Source organism: Loxodonta africana, chromosome 4, assembly GCF_030014295.1.
Source record: "Loxodonta africana isolate mLoxAfr1 chromosome 4, mLoxAfr1.hap2, whole genome shotgun sequence".
Taxonomy (NCBI): domain Eukaryota; kingdom Metazoa; phylum Chordata; class Mammalia; order Proboscidea; family Elephantidae; genus Loxodonta; species Loxodonta africana.
This window is the reverse complement of record NC_087345.1, coordinates 187,951,044-187,971,251: the sequence shown is the minus strand read 5'-3', so window position 1 is coordinate 187,971,251 and position 20,208 is coordinate 187,951,044. Positions and strand designations below refer to the sequence as shown.

Below are 20,208 nucleotides of genomic sequence, written 5' to 3'. Positions count from 1 at the left end.
CCGGGCGTTCCCCCGGGAGAGAGTCGCGGAGTGGGGGAGGGGACGGCAGGGCGCGAGGACGCGGATCTGTCGGCTTCTGCGCTACATTTCGTCCCGGCTCGGCGGAGAGGCCGCGGCGGCTGCATCAGAGCTGACGTGCGGGCTACGCGGGGCCGCTGCCGGCGCCGGGTTGCCGGGCGGTGGCGCCGCTCCTCAGCGGCGGCTCCGGCTCGCCGTCCCCACCTCCTCTCGTCCGTAATCAGTGACGAGGTCCGCTACGTAAATCTCATCGCGGCGGGTAAGTTGCGCGTCTGCTCTCCGGCCCTAGAGACCGAGGAGCCCGCGACTCAGGAGCAGGAGGCGGAGGAAGGAGGCGGAGCCGAGCCCGGGCCGGCTGGCTGGAAGGGTCTGGGCCTGCGCGGGCGGAGGACCCGGGCGGGACCGGGCGCCGGGGTTCCCAGGCCCGCCGAGTCGCCGAGGGTGCGGGCTGTGAGCCGCCGAGGGCGCGGGCTGTGCCGGGTCGCCGAGGGCGCGGGCTGTGCCGGGCCGCCGAGGGCGCGGGCTGTGCCGGGTCGCCGAGGGCGCGGGCTGTGCCGGGTCGCCGAGGGTGCGGGCTGTGAGCCGCCGAGGGCGCGGGCTGTGCCGAGTCGCCGAGGGTGCGGGCTGTGAGCCACCGAGGGCGCGGGCTGTGCCGAGTCGCCGAGGGTGCGGGCTGTGCCGGCCGCCGAGGGTGCGGGCTGTGAGCTGCCGAGGGCGCGGGCTGTGCCGGGACGCGGAGGGCGCGGGCTGTGCCGGGCCGCGGAGGGCGCGGGCTGTGAGCTGCCGAGGGCGCGGGCTGTGAGCTGCCGAGGGCGCGGGCTGTGCCGAGTCGCCGAGGGTGCGGGCTGTGCCGAGTCGCCGAGGGCGCGGGCTGTGCCGGGCCGCGGAGGGCGCGGGCTGCGCCGAGTCGCCGAGGGTGCGGGCTGTGCCGGCCGCCGAGGGCGCGGGCTGTGAGCTGCCGAGGGCGCGGGCTGCGCCGAGTCGCCGAGGGTGCGAGCTGTGCTGGGTCGCCGAGGGCGCGGGCTGTGCCGGGCCGCGGAGGGCGCGGGCTGTGAGCTGCCGAGGGCGCGGGCTGTGAGCTGCCGAGGGCGCGGGCTGCGCCGAGTCGCCGAGGGTGCGGGCTGTGCCGGCCGCCGAGGGCGCGGGCTGTGAGTCGCCGAGGGCGCGGGCTGTGAGCTGCCGAGGGCGCGGGCTGTGCCGAGTCGCCGAGGGTGCGGGCTGTGAGCCGCCGAGGGCGCGGGCTGTGCCGGGCCGCCGAGGGCGGGGGCTGTGAGCTGCCGAGGGTGCGGGCTGTGCCGGCCGCCCGCCGAGGGCGGGGGCTGTGAGCCGCCGAGGGCGCGGGCTGTGAGCCGCCGAGGGCGCGGGCTGTGCCGAGTCGCCGAGGGTGCGTGCTGTGAGCCGCCGAGGGCGGGGGCTGTGAGCCGCCGAGGGCGCGGGCTGTGCCGAGTCGCCGAGGGTGCGTGCTGTGAGCCGCCGAGGGCGGGGGCTGTGAGCTGCCGAGGGTTCGGGCTGTGCCGGCCGCCGAGGGCGGGGGCTGTGAGCTGCCGAGGGCGGGGGCTGTGCCGAGTCGCCGAGGGTGCGTGCTGTGAGCCGCCGAGGGCGGGGGCTGTGAGCTGCCGAGGGCGGGGGCTGTGAGCCGCCGAGGGCGCGGGCTGTGCCGAGTCGCCGAGGGTGCGGGCTGTGAGCCGCCGAGGGCGCGGGCTGTGCCGAGTCGCCGAGGGTGCGTGCTGTGAGCCGCCGAGGGCGGGGGCTGTGAGCTGCCGAGGGTTCGGGCTGTGCCGGCCGCCGAGGGCGGGGGCTGTGAGCTGCCGAGGGCGGGGGCTGTGAGCCGCCGAGGGCGCGGGCTGTGCCGAGTCGCCGAGGGTGCGGGCTGTGAGCCGCCGAGGGCGCGGGCTGTGCCGAGTCGCCGAGGGTGCGTGCTGTGAGCCGCCGAGGGCGGGGGCTGTGAGCCGCCGAGGGCGCGGGCTGTGAGTCGCCGAGGGCGCGGGCTGTGCCGAGTCGCCGAGGGTGCGTGCTGTGAGCCGCCGAGGGCGGGGGCTGTGAGCTGCCGAGGGTGCGGGCTGTGAGCCGCCGAGGGCGCGGGCTGTGCCGGCCGCCGAGGGTGCGGGCTGTGCCGGCCGCCGAGGGCGCGGGCTGTGAGCTGTCGAGGGTGCGGGCTGTGCCGGCCGTCGAGGGCGCGGGCTGTGAGCTGCCGACGGCGCGGGCTGTGCCGAGTCGCCGAGGGTGCGGGCTGTGCCGAGTCGCCGAGGGTGCGGGCTGTGAGCTGCCGAGGGCGCGGGCTGTGCCGAGTCGCCGAGGGCGCGGGCTGTGCCGAGTCGCCGAGGGCGCGGGCTGTGCCGAGTCGCCGAGGGCGCGGGCTGTGCCGAGTCGCCGAGGGCGCGGGCTGTGCCGAGTCGCCGAGGGCGCGGGCTGTGCCGAGTCGCCGAGGGCGCGGGCTGTGCCGAGTCGCCGAGGGCGCGGGCTGTGCCGAGTCGCCGAGGGTGCGGGCTGTGCCGAGTCGCCGAGGGCGGGGGCTGTGAGCCGCCGAGGGCGCGGGCTGTGCCGGCCGCCGAGGGCGCGGGCTGTGCCGAGTCGCCGAGGGCGCGGGCTGTGCCGGCCGCCGAGGGCGGGGGCTGTGAGCCGCCGAGGGTGCGGGCTGTGAGCCGCCGAGGGCGCGGGCTGTGCCGAGTCGCCGAGGGTGCGGGCTGTGAGCCGCCGAGGGCGGGGGCTGTGAGCTGCCGAGGGTTCGGGCTGTGCCGGCCGCCGAGGGCGGGGGCTGTGAGCTGCCGAGGGTGCGGGCTGTGCCGGCCGCCGAGGGCGGGGGCTGTGAGCCGCCGAGGGCGCGGGCTGTGCCGAGTCGCCGAGGGTGCGGGCTGTGAGCCGCCGAGGGCGCGGGCTGTGCCGGGCCGCCGAGGGCGCGGGCTGTGCCGGGCCGCCGAGGGCGCGGGCTGTGCCGGGCCGCCGAGGGCGCGGCTTGTGTCGGCCGCCGAGGGCGCGGGCTGTGCCGAGTCGCCGAGGGTGCGGGCTGTGCCGGCCGCCGAGGGCGCGGGCTGTGAGCTGCCGAGGGTGCGAGCTGTGCTGGGTCGCCGAGGGCGCGGACTGTGAGTCGCCGAGGGCGCGGGCTGTGCCGAGTCGCCGAGGGCGCGGGCTGTGAGCCGCCGAGGGCGGGGGCTGTGCCGGCCGCCGAGGGCGGGGGCTGTGAGCCGCCGAGGGTGCGGGCTGTGAGCCGCCGAGGGCGCGGGCTGTGCCGAGTCGCCGAGGGCGGGGGCTGTGAGCCGCCGAGGGCGCGGGCTGTGCCGAGACGCCGAGGGCGCGGGCTGTGAGCTGCCGAGGGCGCGGGCTGTGAGCCGCCGAGGGCGCGGGCTGTGCCGGCCGCCGAGGGCGGGGGCTGTGAGCCGCCGAGGGTGCGGGCTGTGAGCCGCCGAGGGTGCGGGCTGTGAGCCGCCGAGGGCGCGGGCTGTGCCGGCCGCCGAGGGCGGGGGCTGTGAGCCGCCGAGGGCGGGGGCTGTGCCGGCCGCCGAGGGCGGGGGCTGTGCCGGCCGCCGAGGGCGCGGACTGTGAGTCGCCGAGGGCGCGGGCTGTGCCGAGTCGCCGAGGGCGGGGGCTGTGAGCCGCCGAGGGTGCGGGCTGTGAGCCGCCGAGGGTGCGGGCTGTGAGCCGCCGAGGGCGCGGGCTGTGCTGGCCGCCGAGGGCGGGGGCTGTGAGCCGCCGAGGGCGGGGGCTGTGCCGGCCGCCGAGGGCGGGGGCTGTGAGCCGCCGAGGGTGCGGGCTGTGAGCCGCCGAGGGCGCGGGCTGTGCCGAGACGCCGAGGGCGCGGGCTGTGAGCTGCCGAGGGCGCGGGCTGTGAGCCGCCGAGGGCGCGGGCTGTGCCGGGCCGCCGAGGGCGCGGGCTGTGCCGGGCCGCCGAGGGCGCGGGCTGTGCCGGGCCGCCGAGGGCGCGGGCTGTGCCGGGCCGCCGAGGGCGCGGGCTGTGCCGGGCCGCCGAGGGCGCGGGCTGTGCCGGCCGCCGAGGGCGCGGCTTGTGTCGGCCGCCGAGGGCGCGGGCTGTGCCGGGCCGCCGAGGGCGCGGGCTGTGCCGGCCGCCGAGGGCGCGGGCTGTGCCGGGCCGCCGAGGGCGCGGGCTGTGCCGGCCGCCGAGGGCGCGGCTTGTGTCGGCCGCCGAGGGCGCGGGCTGTGCCGGCCGCTGGACCGAGCCAGCGCGGACCCAGGATCGGGCTCCCGGGTAGCGGGCTCTGCGGCGGGGCGCCGGCCGCGGTTTCCGGACCGGGAAGAGCTGATCGGCGAGAGCACCGAGGTCTCGGATGTGGCTGCTCCTCGGCGGGCTCCTGGCTCCGAGCCCGGCGCTACGCGCGGCCGGGGAAGCAGAGGCCCGAGGCCGGCTGTGCCCGTGTCCCCGGGGCTCTCACGGACCTCAGTGCTTACGTCCGCGTAGGCTTGACCGCTGGGCTCGCGGTTTGCCTTAGTTTTAACCCAATAAGTCTTTTAGGCGTGGAGCGGGCTCCTCGGTGACTTCTGTGGAACTTGATAGAACTGGAAAACCCTGTCGGAAAATCCTCACAGCTCTGATGAATCGGTCCTCACTCTTGAAAAAGAAACCAGAAATAAGGATGTTGGTTGTGTTTACCACAGCTGACGATTAATAACGCCCTTGTCCCAGTTTATGTACTCAGTTTAAACATAAATTAACGGAACGCATTTCTTCTCCGCAACACGAGTTCGAGGGACTTCGCTGATGGAGCCGTTTGAGTCTCCAGACGCCGTGGCCTCTCATAAGGGTTTGTGAAGAAACAAATCCGGGACAACTAACAGAAATCGCAGTTAATTTTATTCTTTACTTCTGAACTTTGCCTTGTCATGTAGCAGGGTTCCCACGACCTGTTTTGTAGGGAAGAAACTCCTTAAACACGATTATTTATCCTACGGCCTGGTATACCGGGTCCCTAAGTTTGAAATCACAAAGCTTTCCTGCAACGCGCTAAGTAAAGCAACTGTCAGTTTGCAATCAAATATTCTGAAATTTTAACTTAATGTGACCCGCCTGAAAGTCTGACTCAAGTGACAAAGCTCCTGTTAGCCATTTTAACAGTGCAGGTTATCTACTTGACTTTTACAGTTTTTTCCTTTTCTGCTCAATTTGTTGGGCTGGTGGAGCGCAAACACCGTCCCTTAAATATAAAGCTAGATGCACAGTGATCGCGGTTCAGCATGAAGATTGTGTAAGTTTGCCTTAGTAATTCATATTCTTTATGGTTCAGCCACTTGAAAGCTGATACATCACGAAACCCCAAAATTTTCACACAGCTTAAAATTCAGTTGCTTATGGTTAATGGTTTACTGGCTTTTTGAACTATGATTTTGGATACCCACTAACCCATTACCGTCGAGTTTTGGATAGTGAACCTAATGTATTTGCTGATGTTTTGTACTGTTAAATCGGGTACATACAACATTTCTAAATGGAACGAATAGGTACTAATTTGGTCTTGGTTTATTTCAAGCAGTTATTTTTTTGTCTTTGAGTACTGCTTTTTTCTTCTAGCCTTGATCATCTTTCTGGATGACAATTCTCTTTCCCTTATGAGGTAGCCTTTAAATCTTTGAACTTAAAGTAACATTAAAAAATTTTTTTTCCAAAGGGAAGCAAATTGCAATCAAAATCTTTTCGCCAGTAAATGCTAAATATTAATAAAAACTGACGTTTAAGGAATTACTTTTTGACCGAAACACAGCTTTAAAAAGATATTTAAATGGTTTTGAATCTTGATCAGTAAGCACTTAAAGCATTATCATAGTAAGTGTTGGTAATCACACAAACACTTCTGGTGAATCTGTAAATGGGTCATTGTAAGTGAATGTTCTCGCAGTGGCTTGCTGGTGGCATGGGATCATCTTGCTGAGTGTGAAGTTGTAATTACATTGATGTTTTGTGTACATATTTTTGTAAGAGAATGTGAATAAATAAGTACAAACACAGAGAAGCTTTTTAGTCTTTTTTGTTTTTGCACCGTTCCTGAAAATTATTGGAATTTGCCAAAGTACAGACTTCACAGGTAATAGACCGTTTAACAAAGTACGGAGTCCATGGGTAATAGACCATACTCTAGCTTCCCACTGAGGTGAGCTGTTGCATGATTAAAATGTGAAATCTTGTCTGTTATGATCATTCATGAAACGTAGGGAAGAATTTTAGATTATTCATATACAAAAAGAATGCTGACCAAGTCTTCATATGTATAGACATATATTTCTGATTTTGACTGTTACCCCAGTTTTATATTCTTTTTTTTTCTTTTTATGAGTACATATTGGGCTGGAAAATTAAGCCAGATTTATTATTGAAGTGAGTAATCTATTGGAAGGCTCTCATATGTCCTGCTCCATTTACATAGAAGAAAAATACGTAGACACCTTCAAATAAAACTGAACAATACAAACACTTAACAGCTAAACCATTGATATTTTGATGCAGTCAACATTGGTTGCTAAGGAAATAATCCTGAAATGTATTTGAGTTTTAATGAGTATTTCTACTTTATTGGACTGATGAATTCCATGTATAGAAGTCAGTTTTGAAAAGCCTTATTATCATACATTGAACGTGGTTTTGATATTATCAGTAAAGGAAGTTAAAAACATAGAATTCAGGAAGAATGTACCTCGTCTGTTATACGTAGGTAGAATAAACATTTTTAATCAGTAAGTTAATAATTTACTTTTAAAAATAGGAAAGCCATTTGAAATACCTTTTACCTTGGGAGTTACACAATGTAATACCCTCAGAGTGGGCTGTTCTTAAAAGTAAATGCCTCTACCCACAGGTTTTCCCTTTTCTGATGCTCTAGGATACCCAGAAGAGTACAGAAGGGTTGCTATGAGTTGGAATCCACTCAACAGCAACAGGTTTTTTAAGAGAGATAATGAAGAGGAAAACTTCAGGCTAACATTAGTGGGAATTTATCTTGACATCGTTCATGCAGACAGACACCTTAAGGCTTGTTGGTATAATGCTGTTACAGCAAAGTTTAACAACTAAAATGAGATCTGTTTTGCACATTTCATGAGTGGCCTCAGGAGTGTTAGAGGGAACTACTGGTAAAATGTATGTGAAACAGATTGCTATAAATAGAGGAAAAAGTATAGACTAGGAAGCTAAATGGGGATTTTAAAGACTTGCTTAAACAACCCTCTCATTCACTCTCAGAAAACCTTAGTAGCAACTCTTTCTCATGTATCAGGCTCTTTTGAAGCACAAGCTATTTGTGTTTGGCTGCTAACCCAAAGGCTAGTGGAATATCAAACCTACCCAGTGGCTCTGCGGAAGAAAGGCCTGGCAAACTGCTTCTGTAAAGATTATGGCCAAGAAGACCCTGTGGAGCAGTTCTACTCCACCACACGTGGAGTCACCATGAGTCCGGGCCGACCTGAGTGCAGCTAACGGTAGCAGCAAGCAATTTTCCCACAGTGGGAAGCATCTTCACGCGTGCCTTCTAAACAGCAGTACAACCAGGCCAGTTAAATGGCCAGATCACAACCGCTAACCTTTTAGTGGGGCTTATGGAATTTTGATATTTTGTGAATTTCACGAAATAAACTCAGTTTCTTTAGAGTTATTTTAGTGAAGCGTTTTTTTTTTAATAGTAGACTTGAGTTAAAATGTCATCTACTTTTGTTCATAATCTTAAAGAGCCTCAATATTTTTCATTGATAGCACAAAAATAATTTTTTTGCTTAGAAGTGTTTTTAACTGGAACTTACATCCCAGCCCTTGATTATGGTGAAAACTTCCAGCTCTGGAATTGGGACAACCGTGTCACACGTAACGACCCATTTTACTCTGTGTGGACACTTAGAATGGTTTTACTCCTCCTAAAATTGACGAGAGACAATTTTTTTTTTAAATAGAAAAAGAAAACTAAAATATGTGTGCATATATATCATTAAAGCAAAAATATATATCATTAAAGCAAAAATAGAAATAATTAAATTTAACTTAATTAGACACGTTTCTACATTTAGATACCAGTTTTGTTCAAATACACAAGAAGGAACCAATCTAGGTAAGTAAAATTGTTGAAATTTGTTTCTCTAAATTTTAGCAAATTCTAGTGTCTTATCTGCCCTTTCCCAGATTTAGTAATTAGTAATCAAATGCAGTTGTACTTAACGTGTAGCTAAGTGTTTTGAAATGTTTTTAAACCCTGGTGGCATAGGGGTTAAGAGCTACAGATGCTAACCATAAAGGTCGGCAATTCAAATCCACCAGGCGTTCCTTGGAAGCTCTGATGGGGCAGTTAAGTTCTTCCCTGTCCTGTAGGGTCACTATGAGTTGGAATTGACTCAGCGGCAACAGGTTTGGTTTCTTGGTTGTAATGAAGCATGCCATTGGAAAGAAAAACCCTACAATGACTCCTTTAGTCAAGAAAGTAAGTCCCCCAAATGATTTTAATTTTGTTTCCCTTCATCAGTGGCGGGGGTTGGGGGGGTTTGGAGGGGTGGAGATAGGCCATAATTGTTTGAATTTCATTTTCTCCTTAGCAGCTGATTCTGCTGTTCATTGACTGTGAAATAGTCAAAGTCAGGCAGCAGGCAGAAAAAGAATTGAAAAAGAAAGCAATGCTTCAATAGTTACATCACTTAGTGATTTGAATAAAGTTTTAAATAATAACAGGTATCTCAAGCAATTAAATTGGAGTGATTTTGAGTCTTATATCACATATTGCCCTGATTTTCTGTAAAATCTATATTTGAATTGAAAACTTTATTTCAAGTGTTTGTAATTATTTATAAGGACTTCTCTTGGGTACTTCTATTTCTACACCAAAAGTATGGAGATTGTATTTGAAAGTTTCCCAGAGTGGTCTAATTTCTGGCTACGACTCTCTTGCTTTTGTTTTTCCTGAACTCCTTCACCTGAAATGAGCGGTAACCATCAGCTCATTCCTGTCTGTTTCAGGGATTGACTGTTTGGCTGGCCTTCCCTCCCCATAGCTGGCTGAGAATGACCTGCTTTCCAGTATAAGCTTCATATTCTTCCTTTATCTTTCAGGCCTTACTTGTTCTTGCTACTTAAATTATAGTTGACCTGTGAAGATTTCCTACTTTCCCAAAGAACTGAAATCTTGCTTCACCCCAGAACCAGATTGTGCCCTGTGTTCTTTCTCTTCCTGCTTCCTAACCTCTAACTTCGTTTAGAGGTTAGTGAAAATAAAGATGTAATTTTTTTCCATTTAAATTCGTGGACCCCTAAAGAATCTGTGGACCCCAGGTGTAAAACTTTTGCTCTATGTGGAAGTAACCAAAATACCTCATTTTAGAGAACTCTGAGTCAGTTTTTTTTTTTTCTTTTACTGCCTGTAAAATTTTTTTTAACTTTTATGATTGGCATACTAAATTTTTTTCTGCTAGTTTCCATATTTTTCATAAAATACAGTTTGGCTTTTGAAAATTAATGGTATATATTTTAAAATCCATTAAACGTGTAGCCTTTTTCTGAAGAGGGTAATCCCATGACATAGTTTATGGGGAAAATAAGTAATATTTGCAAAGAATGTACTACATGACCATCAAAACCGAAAAACCAAACCCATCGCAGTGGAGTCAATTTGGACTCCTAACCACCCTATAGGACAGATTAGAACTGCCCCATAGGAGCGCCTGGTGGATTTGAACTGCTGACCTTTTGGTTAGCAGCTGAGGTATTAACCATTACACTACCAGCGCTCCACACAACCATCAGGATGGTTTTATTGCACCACCTTTTCTTCACGAAAGCATCCATATCTTCTTTCTGCGCTTTAAAGGGATAGATCATGAACTTTATTTGTAAGCTTATTTTTAAGTGAGATATTTCAGATGTCTTCTTAGATGTTTGACCTGTCAATAATCTTGTAGAAATATAAATATAATAAGTGTCGATTCAACTTCTAGCCCGGAAATTGGTGAAAAACTGGTTTTCGGAAATTGTTCCTCATGGCAAAGAAAGAACATAAGTAATGAAATTTAGCCTGTAGAAATACTTAGCAATGTTTATTACTTTTTTTCATTCTAAAGATTCCGTATGAAGAGTAAACATATGGCTTACATAAACTTGTACACACACTCCTTATCAACATGCTTAGGTTCCAAAGACCAGGTTGTTAGGAGAAAATCGGTGTTGTGTAAAAATGGAGGATGACTACGTTACTACATAACTGCCAAATTATATCATTGCATAACTGCCAAACCGCTGAGAATCATGGCCCAGCCACGTTGATACCTTAACCATCACAGGCGGTGCTACTGCCACCTCACACTTCGGTGTCTGTTACTGCCTGATATACATCACTAATGTGGAAAATATTAGGATAGTAGACTTTTTACTGTGGTAAAATGTCAGATAACAAGATAGTTGATAAGTGAGGAGTGGGTGTAATTCTGATTTCCTAGCAGAAGTATCTTTTAAGCATCCTGCCTTTTTTGTCTTTCCAAGTAGCCTGTCTTAAGGAACAGCTCTCTTTAAATCGTGTCATTTGTTAACATGCCATTTAACAAAATTCCAAAATGCCAACGCTAAGTATGGCTGGCATGGAGGGTTTGGTGATAAACACGACTAACTCTTGGCCAACATACAACCAAGCTGGCGGGAACAGGGCACTGGGGCACACTGGAGTGGAACTGCGTGGGCATGAACTAAACTGTAGGTTTTACAGAAATAGAGAACACTGGTCAGTCCAGACAGCTTGTTGGCTATGTAAGCTTTTTGTATTCTAGTAAGTTGCCCAAGAAGTTTTCTTTTTATATATACCTAATTTTTTCCCAGACGGTTATATTAAGATAATATAGTTAATTAACCAGAGCAGACTAGATACTCAAATTGTGTCTGTATAAATATAATAAATTTTTCCTCCAATTAGCATATTTTAAATATATTCTTGTATTAAAAAAACCAAACCCAGCACCGTTGAGTCGATTCCGACTCATAGCGACCCTATAGGACAGAGTAGAACTGCACCATAGGGTTTCCAAGGAGCGCCTGGCGGGTTCAAACTGCTGACCATTTGGTTAGCAGCCATAGCACTTTACCACTACGCCACCAGGGTTTCCAAGGGATACTTGATACCAACGAAATTCTTGCTGTTGTTAGGTGCCGTGAGGTCGGTTCCGACTCATGGCAACCCTGTGTACAACAGAAGGAAATGCTGCCTGGTCCTGCGCCATCCTCACAATTGTTGCTATGTTTGAGCTCATTGTTGCAGCTACTGTGTCAGTTCATCTCGTCATGAGTCTTCCTCTTTTTTACTGACCCTGTACCAAGCATGATATCTTTCTCCAGAGACTTGTCCCTCCTGATAACGTGTCCAAAGTACGTAAGGCAAAGCCTCGCCATCCTCGCTTCTAAGGAGCATTCTGTTGTACTCCTTGCAAGACAGACTTGTTCCTTTTTCTGGCAGTCCATGGCATATTCAATATTGTTTGCCAACACCATAATTCAAAGGCATCAATTCTTCAGTCTTCCTTATTCATAGTCCAGCTTTCGCATTCATATGAGGTGATTGAAAATGTCATGGCCTGGACCTTAGTCCTCAAAGTGACATCTTTGCTATTCAACACTTGAAGAGGTCTTTTGCAGCAGATTTGCTCAATACCGTAGTACATTGTTTGATTTCTTAACTGCTTTCATGGCTGTTAATTGTGAATCTAAATAAAATGAAACCCTTGACAACTTCCGTCTTTTCTCCATTTATTATGATGTTGCTTATTGGTCCAGACGTAAGGATTTTTGTTTTCTCTGTTGAAGGGTAATCCATACTAAAGGCTGTAGTCTTTGATCATCAGTAGGTGCTTCAAAGGTGCCCTGGTGGTACACTGGCTAAGAGTTCAGCTGCTAACCAAAAGGTCAGCAGTTTGAATCTACCAGCTGCTCCTTGGAAACCCTATGGGGCAGTTCTACTCTGTCCTATAGGGTCACCATGAATTGGAATCCACTCAAAGGCAATGGATTTGGTTTTTTGGAAACCCTGGTGGTATAGTGGTTAAGTGCTGTGGCTGCTAACCAAAGGCTTGGCAGTTCAGATCCACCAGGCGCTCCTTGGAAATTCTATGGGGCGGTTCTACTCTGTCCTATAGGGTCACTATGAGTCGGAATCGACTCAGTGGCAATGGTTTTTTTTTTTTAAGTGCTCCAGCAAGCAAGATTGTGTCATCTGTGTATTGCAGGTTGTTAATGAGTCTTCCATTAATCCTGATGCCACGTTCTTCCTCATATAGTCCAGTTTATTGGCTTATTTGCTTAGCATAAAAATTGAATAAGCATGATAAGAGGATACAACCCTGACACACACCTTTTCTGATTTTAAACCACTCAGTATGCCCTTGTTCTGTTCAAATGACTGCCTCTTTTTCTATGTACAGGTTCCGCATGAGCACAATTAAGTGTTCTGAAATTCCCATTTTTCCTAGTGTTACTCATAATTTGTTATGATCCACGCAGTCAAATGCCTTTGCATAGTCAATAAAACACAGGTAAATATCTTTCTGGTATTCTCTGCTTTCAACTAAGATCCATCTCACATCAGCCATAATATCCCTGGTTCCACATCCTCTTCTGAATCTGACTTGAAATTCTGGCAGCTCCCTGTTGATGTACTGCTGCAACTGTTTTTAGATTATCTTCAGCAAAATTTTACTTGCGTGTGATATTTATGATAGTATTTGATAATTTCCACATTCTGTTGGATCACCTTTCTTTGGAATGTGTATAAATATGGATCTCTTCCAGCTGGACAGCCAGATAACTGTCTTCCAAATTTCTTGGCATAGATGAGTGAGCATCTCCCGTGCTGCATCCGTTTGTGACATACGTCAGCTGCTGTTCCATCGGTTCCTGGAGCCTTGTTTTTCACCAGTGCCCTCAGTGCAGGTTAGACTTCTTCTTTCAGCACCATCGGTTCTTGATCATATTCTACTTCCTGAGATGGCTGAATGCCAATCAGTGCTTTTTGGTACAGTGACTCTGTGTATTCCTTCCATCTTCTTTTGATGCTTCCTGTGTTGTTCATTATTTTGCCCGTAAAGTCCTTCACTATTGCAGTTAGAGGCTTGAATTTTTCTTCGGGTCTTTCAGCTTGAGAGACGCTGAGTGTTTTATTCCCTTTTATTTTTCTAACTCCAGGTCTTTGCACATTTCATTGTAATACATGTTTTCACAGGCTGCCGTTTGAAATCTTCTGTTTAGCTCTTTTGCTTCATTTCTTCCTTTGCTTTAGTTCCCTATATTCAGGATCAAGTTTCAGAGTCTATTCTGACATCCATTTTGGTCTTTTCTTTCTTTCTTTTTGATAACCTCTTGATTTCTTCACGTATTATGTCCCTTCAGAACTTGCTTGGTCTTCGTCATTAGTGTTCAGTATGTCAAATCTATTCTTGAGATGGTTGCCAAAATCAGATGGGATGTACTCGAACCCGTATTTTGGTTCTCATGGACCAGTTTTAATTTTCTTTGACTTCAGCTTACATATGAGCAGTTGATAGTCTTTTCCGCAGTTGGCCCCTGGCCTCATTCTGACTGATAATATCGAGCTTTTCCATTGTCTCTTTCCACAGATGTAGTCTGTTTGATTCCTGTGTTTTCCATCTGGTGAGGTCCATGCGTATCATCTCCTGTTTATGATGTTGAAAAAATATATTTGCAGTGAATAAGTCTTTGGTCTTGCAGAATTCTGTCATTCTGTCTGTAGTGTCGTTTCGGTCATCGAGGCCGTATTTTCCCACTACAGATCATTGTTCTTTGTACCCAGCTTCTGCATTCCCGTCACCAGTAATCATCAATGCATCTTGATTGCACGTGAGGTTTAGTTTCAGAAGTCGATAAAAATCTTAAATTTCCTCATCCTTGGCATTAGTGGTTGGTGCATAAATTTGAATAATAGTCGTGGTTTTCCTTGTAGGCATACAAGTATTATCCTGTCACTGACAGAGTTGTACTTCAAGACAGATCTTGAAATGTTCTTTTTGGCTAATGTGACGGTCTTCCTCTTCAATTTGTCATTCTCAGCACAGCAGATCATGTGATTTTCTTACTCATGGAGGCCAGTGAAATTAATTGAAGCTATTATGCCAGAGGGTGAATAAATCAACACAGGTGAAGCATGAGTTGAATGCTAACATAGACAAAGTTTTCATATTATTATAAGTAAATGCAGCACAAAAACTCACATCCAGGCTAGATGTTTGAACTCATTTTTCTTAGTGTAAGCTGTTACTTGCCTGTAATAAACCCACTATCTTCAAGCCAATTCTGACTCATAGTGACCCTATAGGACAGAGTTGAACTGCCCCATAGGGTTTCCAAGGTTGTAGTCTTTACGGAAGCAGACCGCCACACCTTCCTTCCGCAGTGGTGGTGCTAGAGTCAGCCCTTGTCTGCCAAGTAAGAGCAAGTTCTGAGACGTTAAAACTAGATTTGGGATGAGGTCAATAGTATGTAAAGCAGTTGAGTTTTTCAAAATACACATACATAGTTTATTCTGTAGTAAACTGGGGCTTCCCACTTTACAAATCCATACAAGGTAATTTTGAATCTGGAGGATTTGTAGAATAGGAAGGAGAAGTGTACCTTAAAATCTGAATGCGTTTATAACCAAAATGTTTTAAGACTCCTACCAAGTACCTGATTTGTCACGTTCAGAACCTTGGCTATTTATCTTGAAGGTGAGAGGAAACATTGGGGAATTTTGAATGAGAAAATTGCATGTTTGGGTTTGCATTTTGCATAGGGTATTTTGGTCTAGTAGTGTCTGGATTATGAAGGTTGAGATGCCGTTTAAATGAGGTGAAGGAGTAATAGAGACCAGGTGGGAGGCTGCTTTTGCTTTAATCATGTCAAGAAACTATCAAGGTCAGAAATGCAGCAGCAGTGAGGATGGAGAGAATGGAACTGATTTAGAAGATACTTAGAAGGCAGAATTACTAGGGCCGAGTCAGATAACGTACTTGCCAGTGTCCAGGCACAGGGAGACATTTTGTGTACATGGCTTCATTTTCTCCTCACAAAAGATTGGTGTTATTTTCATTGGACAGATGAGGAAAGGACGCTTGGGGAAATGGTCCAAGCTCACACTAAGAAGTGACAGTTCTGAAATTTGCACCTAGATCAACCTCCAAAGTCAGTGTTCTTTATACCACCCCACTGCTATATATTAGACCACAATGCCACTTCAGGAATTGGGACAATGGAAGTGGGAAGTGAAGAGAAAGCAGGACTGCCTGATAGAGTGACTGTCTGTGGTCCTGTCAGTCACTGAGATACAAGCACAGGAAGAGGAGACTTGCAGAGTGAGGGAGCAGGGTTTTACACGTTTTGGGTTTGAGGATCTGTGAGCTAACCATTGAGAGACATCTACGAGATAGATATGCACTGGGGATGTGATTTGAGACTCATTAAGTGACGACTAAGTAGCCGGGGGAGAACGTGTGGAGGAGATTTTTTTGTGACTGGAAGCCTGGGCAATACCAACTTTTTAAAGAGTGGGCCAAAGAAGACAGAGAATGAAGGACCAGACAGTTTAAAGAAAAGCGTGAATGTGGTGTCATAAGAAGTCCAAGGAAGAAAGAATTTCAGGGAGAGTGGAAAATACTGTGGAGATGTTGAGGACGATACCAGTTGCCGTCGAGTAGATCCCGACTCATAGCGACGCTATAGGACAGACTAGAACTGCCCCGAAGAGTTTCCAAGGAGCGCCTGGTGGATTCGAACTGCCGACCCTTTGGTTAGCAGCCGTAGCATTTAACCACTACGCCACCAGGGTTTCCTTCAGGAAGATAGGGAGGGGCTTTTAAAAAGTATCCTTTTGGATTTGGCAAGTAGGCAGTCATTGGTGACTTTGGAGAGAATAGTTGGCATGAAATAATTCACTGATAATCCTGAATCAGGATCACATTTATTTTACGGTCATCATTCTGGTATGAAGCCAATCAGTTTTCTCTTGACAGATGTAGATTCTTGTGACTGGTGGCAAAAAGCTGGTACTTTCTTCAATGCTGATTGCCTCTGGGAAAAGGATGTGGGCGATTGTTGCTGGATTTCACTGAATAGACTTTTCTACCTTTTCAATTTTGAACCATAAGAATGTATTATTCAAATAAGCTAAAGAGAAACTGTATTACCAAGGGAAATACAGAAATTAACTGTTCCTTCTCTGTTCTTGAATGGTGTGTGACTATCGTTATTACTCAAATAATATCATTATTTGTCGGCATGTTTGTCTCCCTCAGTAGGTTGCAAGCCCTTGGAGAGCAGGGACATTTTTTTATCTGTGTCCCCGGTACCTAGCATAAGGGCCTGACCTGTAATAGGTAACAATTATTGTTTAATAAATTATCACACAATTTTTAAGGAAGATGCCCTGTAAAATGCTAGCATAATACAATACAGGATAAGGTCTAATCCAAATGAATGGCATCATCCTTGCCTTTCGTTTGTGTTGTGGGTGGCCTAGTTCAAATGCCCTACATCTCCTGTTGCCCCTATGCTGGGGGGCCGGGGGGTGGCCGCAATAATCATTGCTTTAATGCTCTCAGTGAGGCACAGCAATCCTGCCTGCTTTCTGCACCACAGCTTGAAGACTGATGGGGATGGGGATGGTATGACATTTTAGAGGGCAACCACTTAGAAGGGAACCCTGAAAGCAGCATATGTGTGGCTGCCCACCGCCACTGCTGGCACAGACGTCTCGAAGGTACTCAGTTAGGGATAAGAATGTTTTCTTTTTTAACTCGAAAATAAGTACTCTCAGATATCCTTTTGTCCTTTTCTTTGCCGATTTTACTTCATTCAGCATGTCAAAGGAATATTTTTTAAGATACCAGTTTGAAAAAATGAAGTTTAAGAATCCAGATTTACTGAACCTATTGAGACTGGAGGAATCCCCATATCTTTTGCTCTGAGAATCTTGAAACTGAACTGAAATTACCCCCTTATATAGTATTTAAACTAAACAGCTGTTCAACTAAATTAGGAGAGAATGTTCGCTGTGAGCATTGCTCTCTTTTAATAATTACCTGTATGAGATCAAATTGTCAACAGTAACTCTAAAGCATAGACGAGAAGTTTTGGGAATAGTGAGTCTAAGTCAGTGGTGGTGGAGCGGTGTAGGTAGAGCTAGGGAGAACAGTGGCACAGTGTGAAGCCACTGTTAGTGATTGTGTGTGGGAAAACTGATGAAGGGATGTACATTCTGCTATGTATATTTTCATTAAAGTTAAAAAATGGGGTTCAGTTGCTGGCATATTATTCTAAATGTCTAAAAAAAACCCAAACCCATTGCCGTCAAGTTGATGCTGACTCATAGTGACCGTATAGGACAGAGTAAAACTGCCCCATAGGGTTTCCAAGGAGCACCTGGTGGATTCGAACTGCCGACCTTTTGGTTAGCAGCTGTAGCTCTTAACCACTGCGCCACCAGGGTTTGGGTTTTCAGATGTCTAGAACAGCTTTTTTAATGGACTGAAGGCTGTCATAAGGAGGTTTTAAATGAACTGTTGGGATTTTGTTTGGAGCTAGTATTCTTATACAAAACCCAACTTTAAATTTAACGTAAATAAGAACTAGTTAAAAAATTTGTTGGAGTGAAATTTAAGAAAATGATAAATTTACTAAGTTTGTTAAGGAATTGTTAGCATTTTAAGATCGAGCTGATACCTCTGAGCTATGCTTGTGTGTATTAAATGGTTTAGACCATGCTCTACATTTTCATCAGTAAAAAATAACCAGAAAAATAAAGCATTATTTAATGTTTTGAAAAATTTCCCCTGGGGAGATTAAAAAAAAAAAATTAGAAGTAAGAATGAAAAAAATAATAAGGAATTGCTTTCAGTGTTTTTTTTTTTTTTTTTTTTAGTTTCATATAAATTAGAGTGTACTTCCTGGCCTAGTTTGGAGAGGTTTTAATTTTTTAAAAAACATGAATAAAATGTTATCTCCCAATTCAACATTATAATTTTACTGCAGGATAAATAAAGAAGAAAACGGGGAAGGAGGAAAGCATTGATTACAAATGTCTTAATAATGAGCAAATATGGCAGGAAAAAGTATATTAAGACACATCTAAGGTAGGTAGATTACGTTTTTCTGTTCTTTTGAAAGTTCTACTTAGAGATCTTAAAGTTAAAATGATGGATGAAATGATGTATATATTTATATACGCATACACAGTTATGTGTACGTATATATACCTGTACATGTAATTATGATAATAACAACACGACAACATATACCAAGTTACTCAGCCGTTCAGTTAACGTCGCCGGCCACCTGCTGCTGTGCCAGGCACTGTAGGCTGAGTGGACGCGTTTGCCTTATGCTAAGGGCTACGCTTTTGAGATAGAAAGTAGACCACATATAAGAAAAAAAAAAACAGACCACATATAAGGGTGTGGGCAATTCGATGGGATATTAGAATTAGAAACGTCGCCAGAGGCTTAATGTTCCTCCTTGCTTTTAGGCTATACTTGTACTTCACTTTGTAAAACAGAAGAAAATCTCTAGCAGACTTTTGCAGACATCCCAACAGATTTTTTCACACTTTCTTCAGTTGCTTTCAGAGACATTGTGTTTCATCAGTTGAACTGAGTTTTAAAAAGAAAAACATTTCTATGGCATTGTTTGTAAAGCTGTTTAAAGATAGAGGCCAGAAAAACCTCTATTTTTAGAAGAAGTGAAAAAATTTTTGCAAAGGTAATACGCTCTGCACTGTAATTTATCTTTGCAAACTGAATACAACTCGGATTTGAGAAGTTTATTAGTTAATTGAACATCTTAATTATAATCAGGAAACTGCCTTTGTCTTACTTTTCATTTAGATATTTTGGGCCTGTATTTCCTTTTCACTTGTTTCTGCTATCCTATCCTTTAAGAGTGCTTTCCATTTCCTCTCATTTTTTCTCCTATTTATAGACCTGCCTCTTCCTGATATATATGTAGCCTAAATAATTATGGTGATCAATTGTCTAAGTATTTTTCTGTAATTGTAAATATAATTTTAAAGAGTATTTTTGTTTTTTTTTAATTAACTTTTATTGAGCTTCAAGTGAACGTTTACAAATCAAGTCAGTCTGTCACATATAAGCTTATATACACCTTACTCCGTACTCCCACTTGCTCTCCCCCTATGAGTCAGCCCTTCCAGTCTCTCCCTTCGTGACAATTTTGCCAGTTTCCGACTCCCTCTATCCTCCCATCCGCCCTCCAGACAGGAGATGCCAACACAGTCTCAATTGTCCACCTGATATAATTAGCTCACTCTTCATCAGCATCTCTCTCCTACCCACTGTCCAGTCCCTTTCATGTCTGATGAGTTGTCTTTGGGAATGGTTCCTGTCCTGTGCCAACAGAAGGTTTGGGGACCATGACCGCCGGGATTCCTCTAGTCTCAGTCAGACCATTAAGTATGGTCTCTTTATGAGAACTTGGGGTCTGCATCCCACTGATCTCCTGCTCCCTCAGGGGTTCTCTGTTGTGCTCCCTGTCAGGGCAGTCATCGATTGTGGCCGGGCACCAACTAGTTCTTCTGGTCTCAGGATGATGTAGGTCTCTGGTTCATGTGGCCCTTTCTGTCTCTTGGGCTCTTAGTTATCATGTGACCTTAGTGTTCTTCATACTCCTTTGCTCCAGGTGGGTTGAGACCAATTGATGCATCTTAGTTGGCCCCTTGTTAGCATTTAAGACCCCAGATGCCACATTTCAAAGTGGGATGCAGAATGTTTTCATAATAGAATTATTTTGCCAGTTGAGTTAGAAGTCCCCTTAAACCATGGTCCCCAAACCCCTGCCATTGCTCCGCTGACCTTTGAAGCGTTCATTTTATCCCGGAAACTTCTTTGCTTTTGGTCCAGTCCAATTGAGCTGACCTTCCATGTCTTGAGTATTGTCCTTCCCTTCACCTAAAGCAGTTCTTATCTACTAATTAATCAGTAAAAAACCCTCTCCCACCCTCCCTCCCTTCCCCCCTCGTAACCACAAAAGTATGTGTTCTTCTCAGTTAATACTATTTCTCAAGATCTTATAATAGTGGTCTTATACAATATTTGTCCTTTGCCTCTGACTAATTTCGCTCAGCATAATGCCTTCCAGGTTCCTCCATGGTATGAAATGTTTCACAGATTCGTCACTGTTCTTTATCGATGCATAGTATTCCATTGTGTGAATATACCACAATTTATTTAACCATTCATCTG

The 20,208-nt window shown here is 48.0% G+C and overlaps 1 protein-coding gene across 22 annotated transcripts in view; it reads left to right on the top strand.

The window, feature by feature from the left end:
- The first annotated feature begins 137 nt into the window (after nucleotides 1-137).
- CREM (cAMP responsive element modulator) overlaps nucleotides 138-20,208 on the top strand; it is a 197,176-nt gene continuing 177,105 nt past the window's right edge. For 2 of the 22 annotated variants that reach the window (XM_064285090.1, XM_010600261.3), the window contains exons 1-2: nucleotides 4,320-8,420; nucleotides 17,984-18,084. In XM_064285090.1, the coding sequence (XP_064141160.1) occupies nucleotides 18,041-18,084 (44 nt within the window). In that variant the 5' untranslated portion in view covers nucleotides 4,320-8,420; nucleotides 17,984-18,040. Of the gene's footprint in view, nucleotides 278-4,305; nucleotides 8,421-17,890; nucleotides 18,085-20,208 lie in introns of those variants that run through there. The other 20 variants (XM_064285083.1, XM_064285087.1, XM_064285088.1 and 17 more) reach the window with 20 other exon arrangements.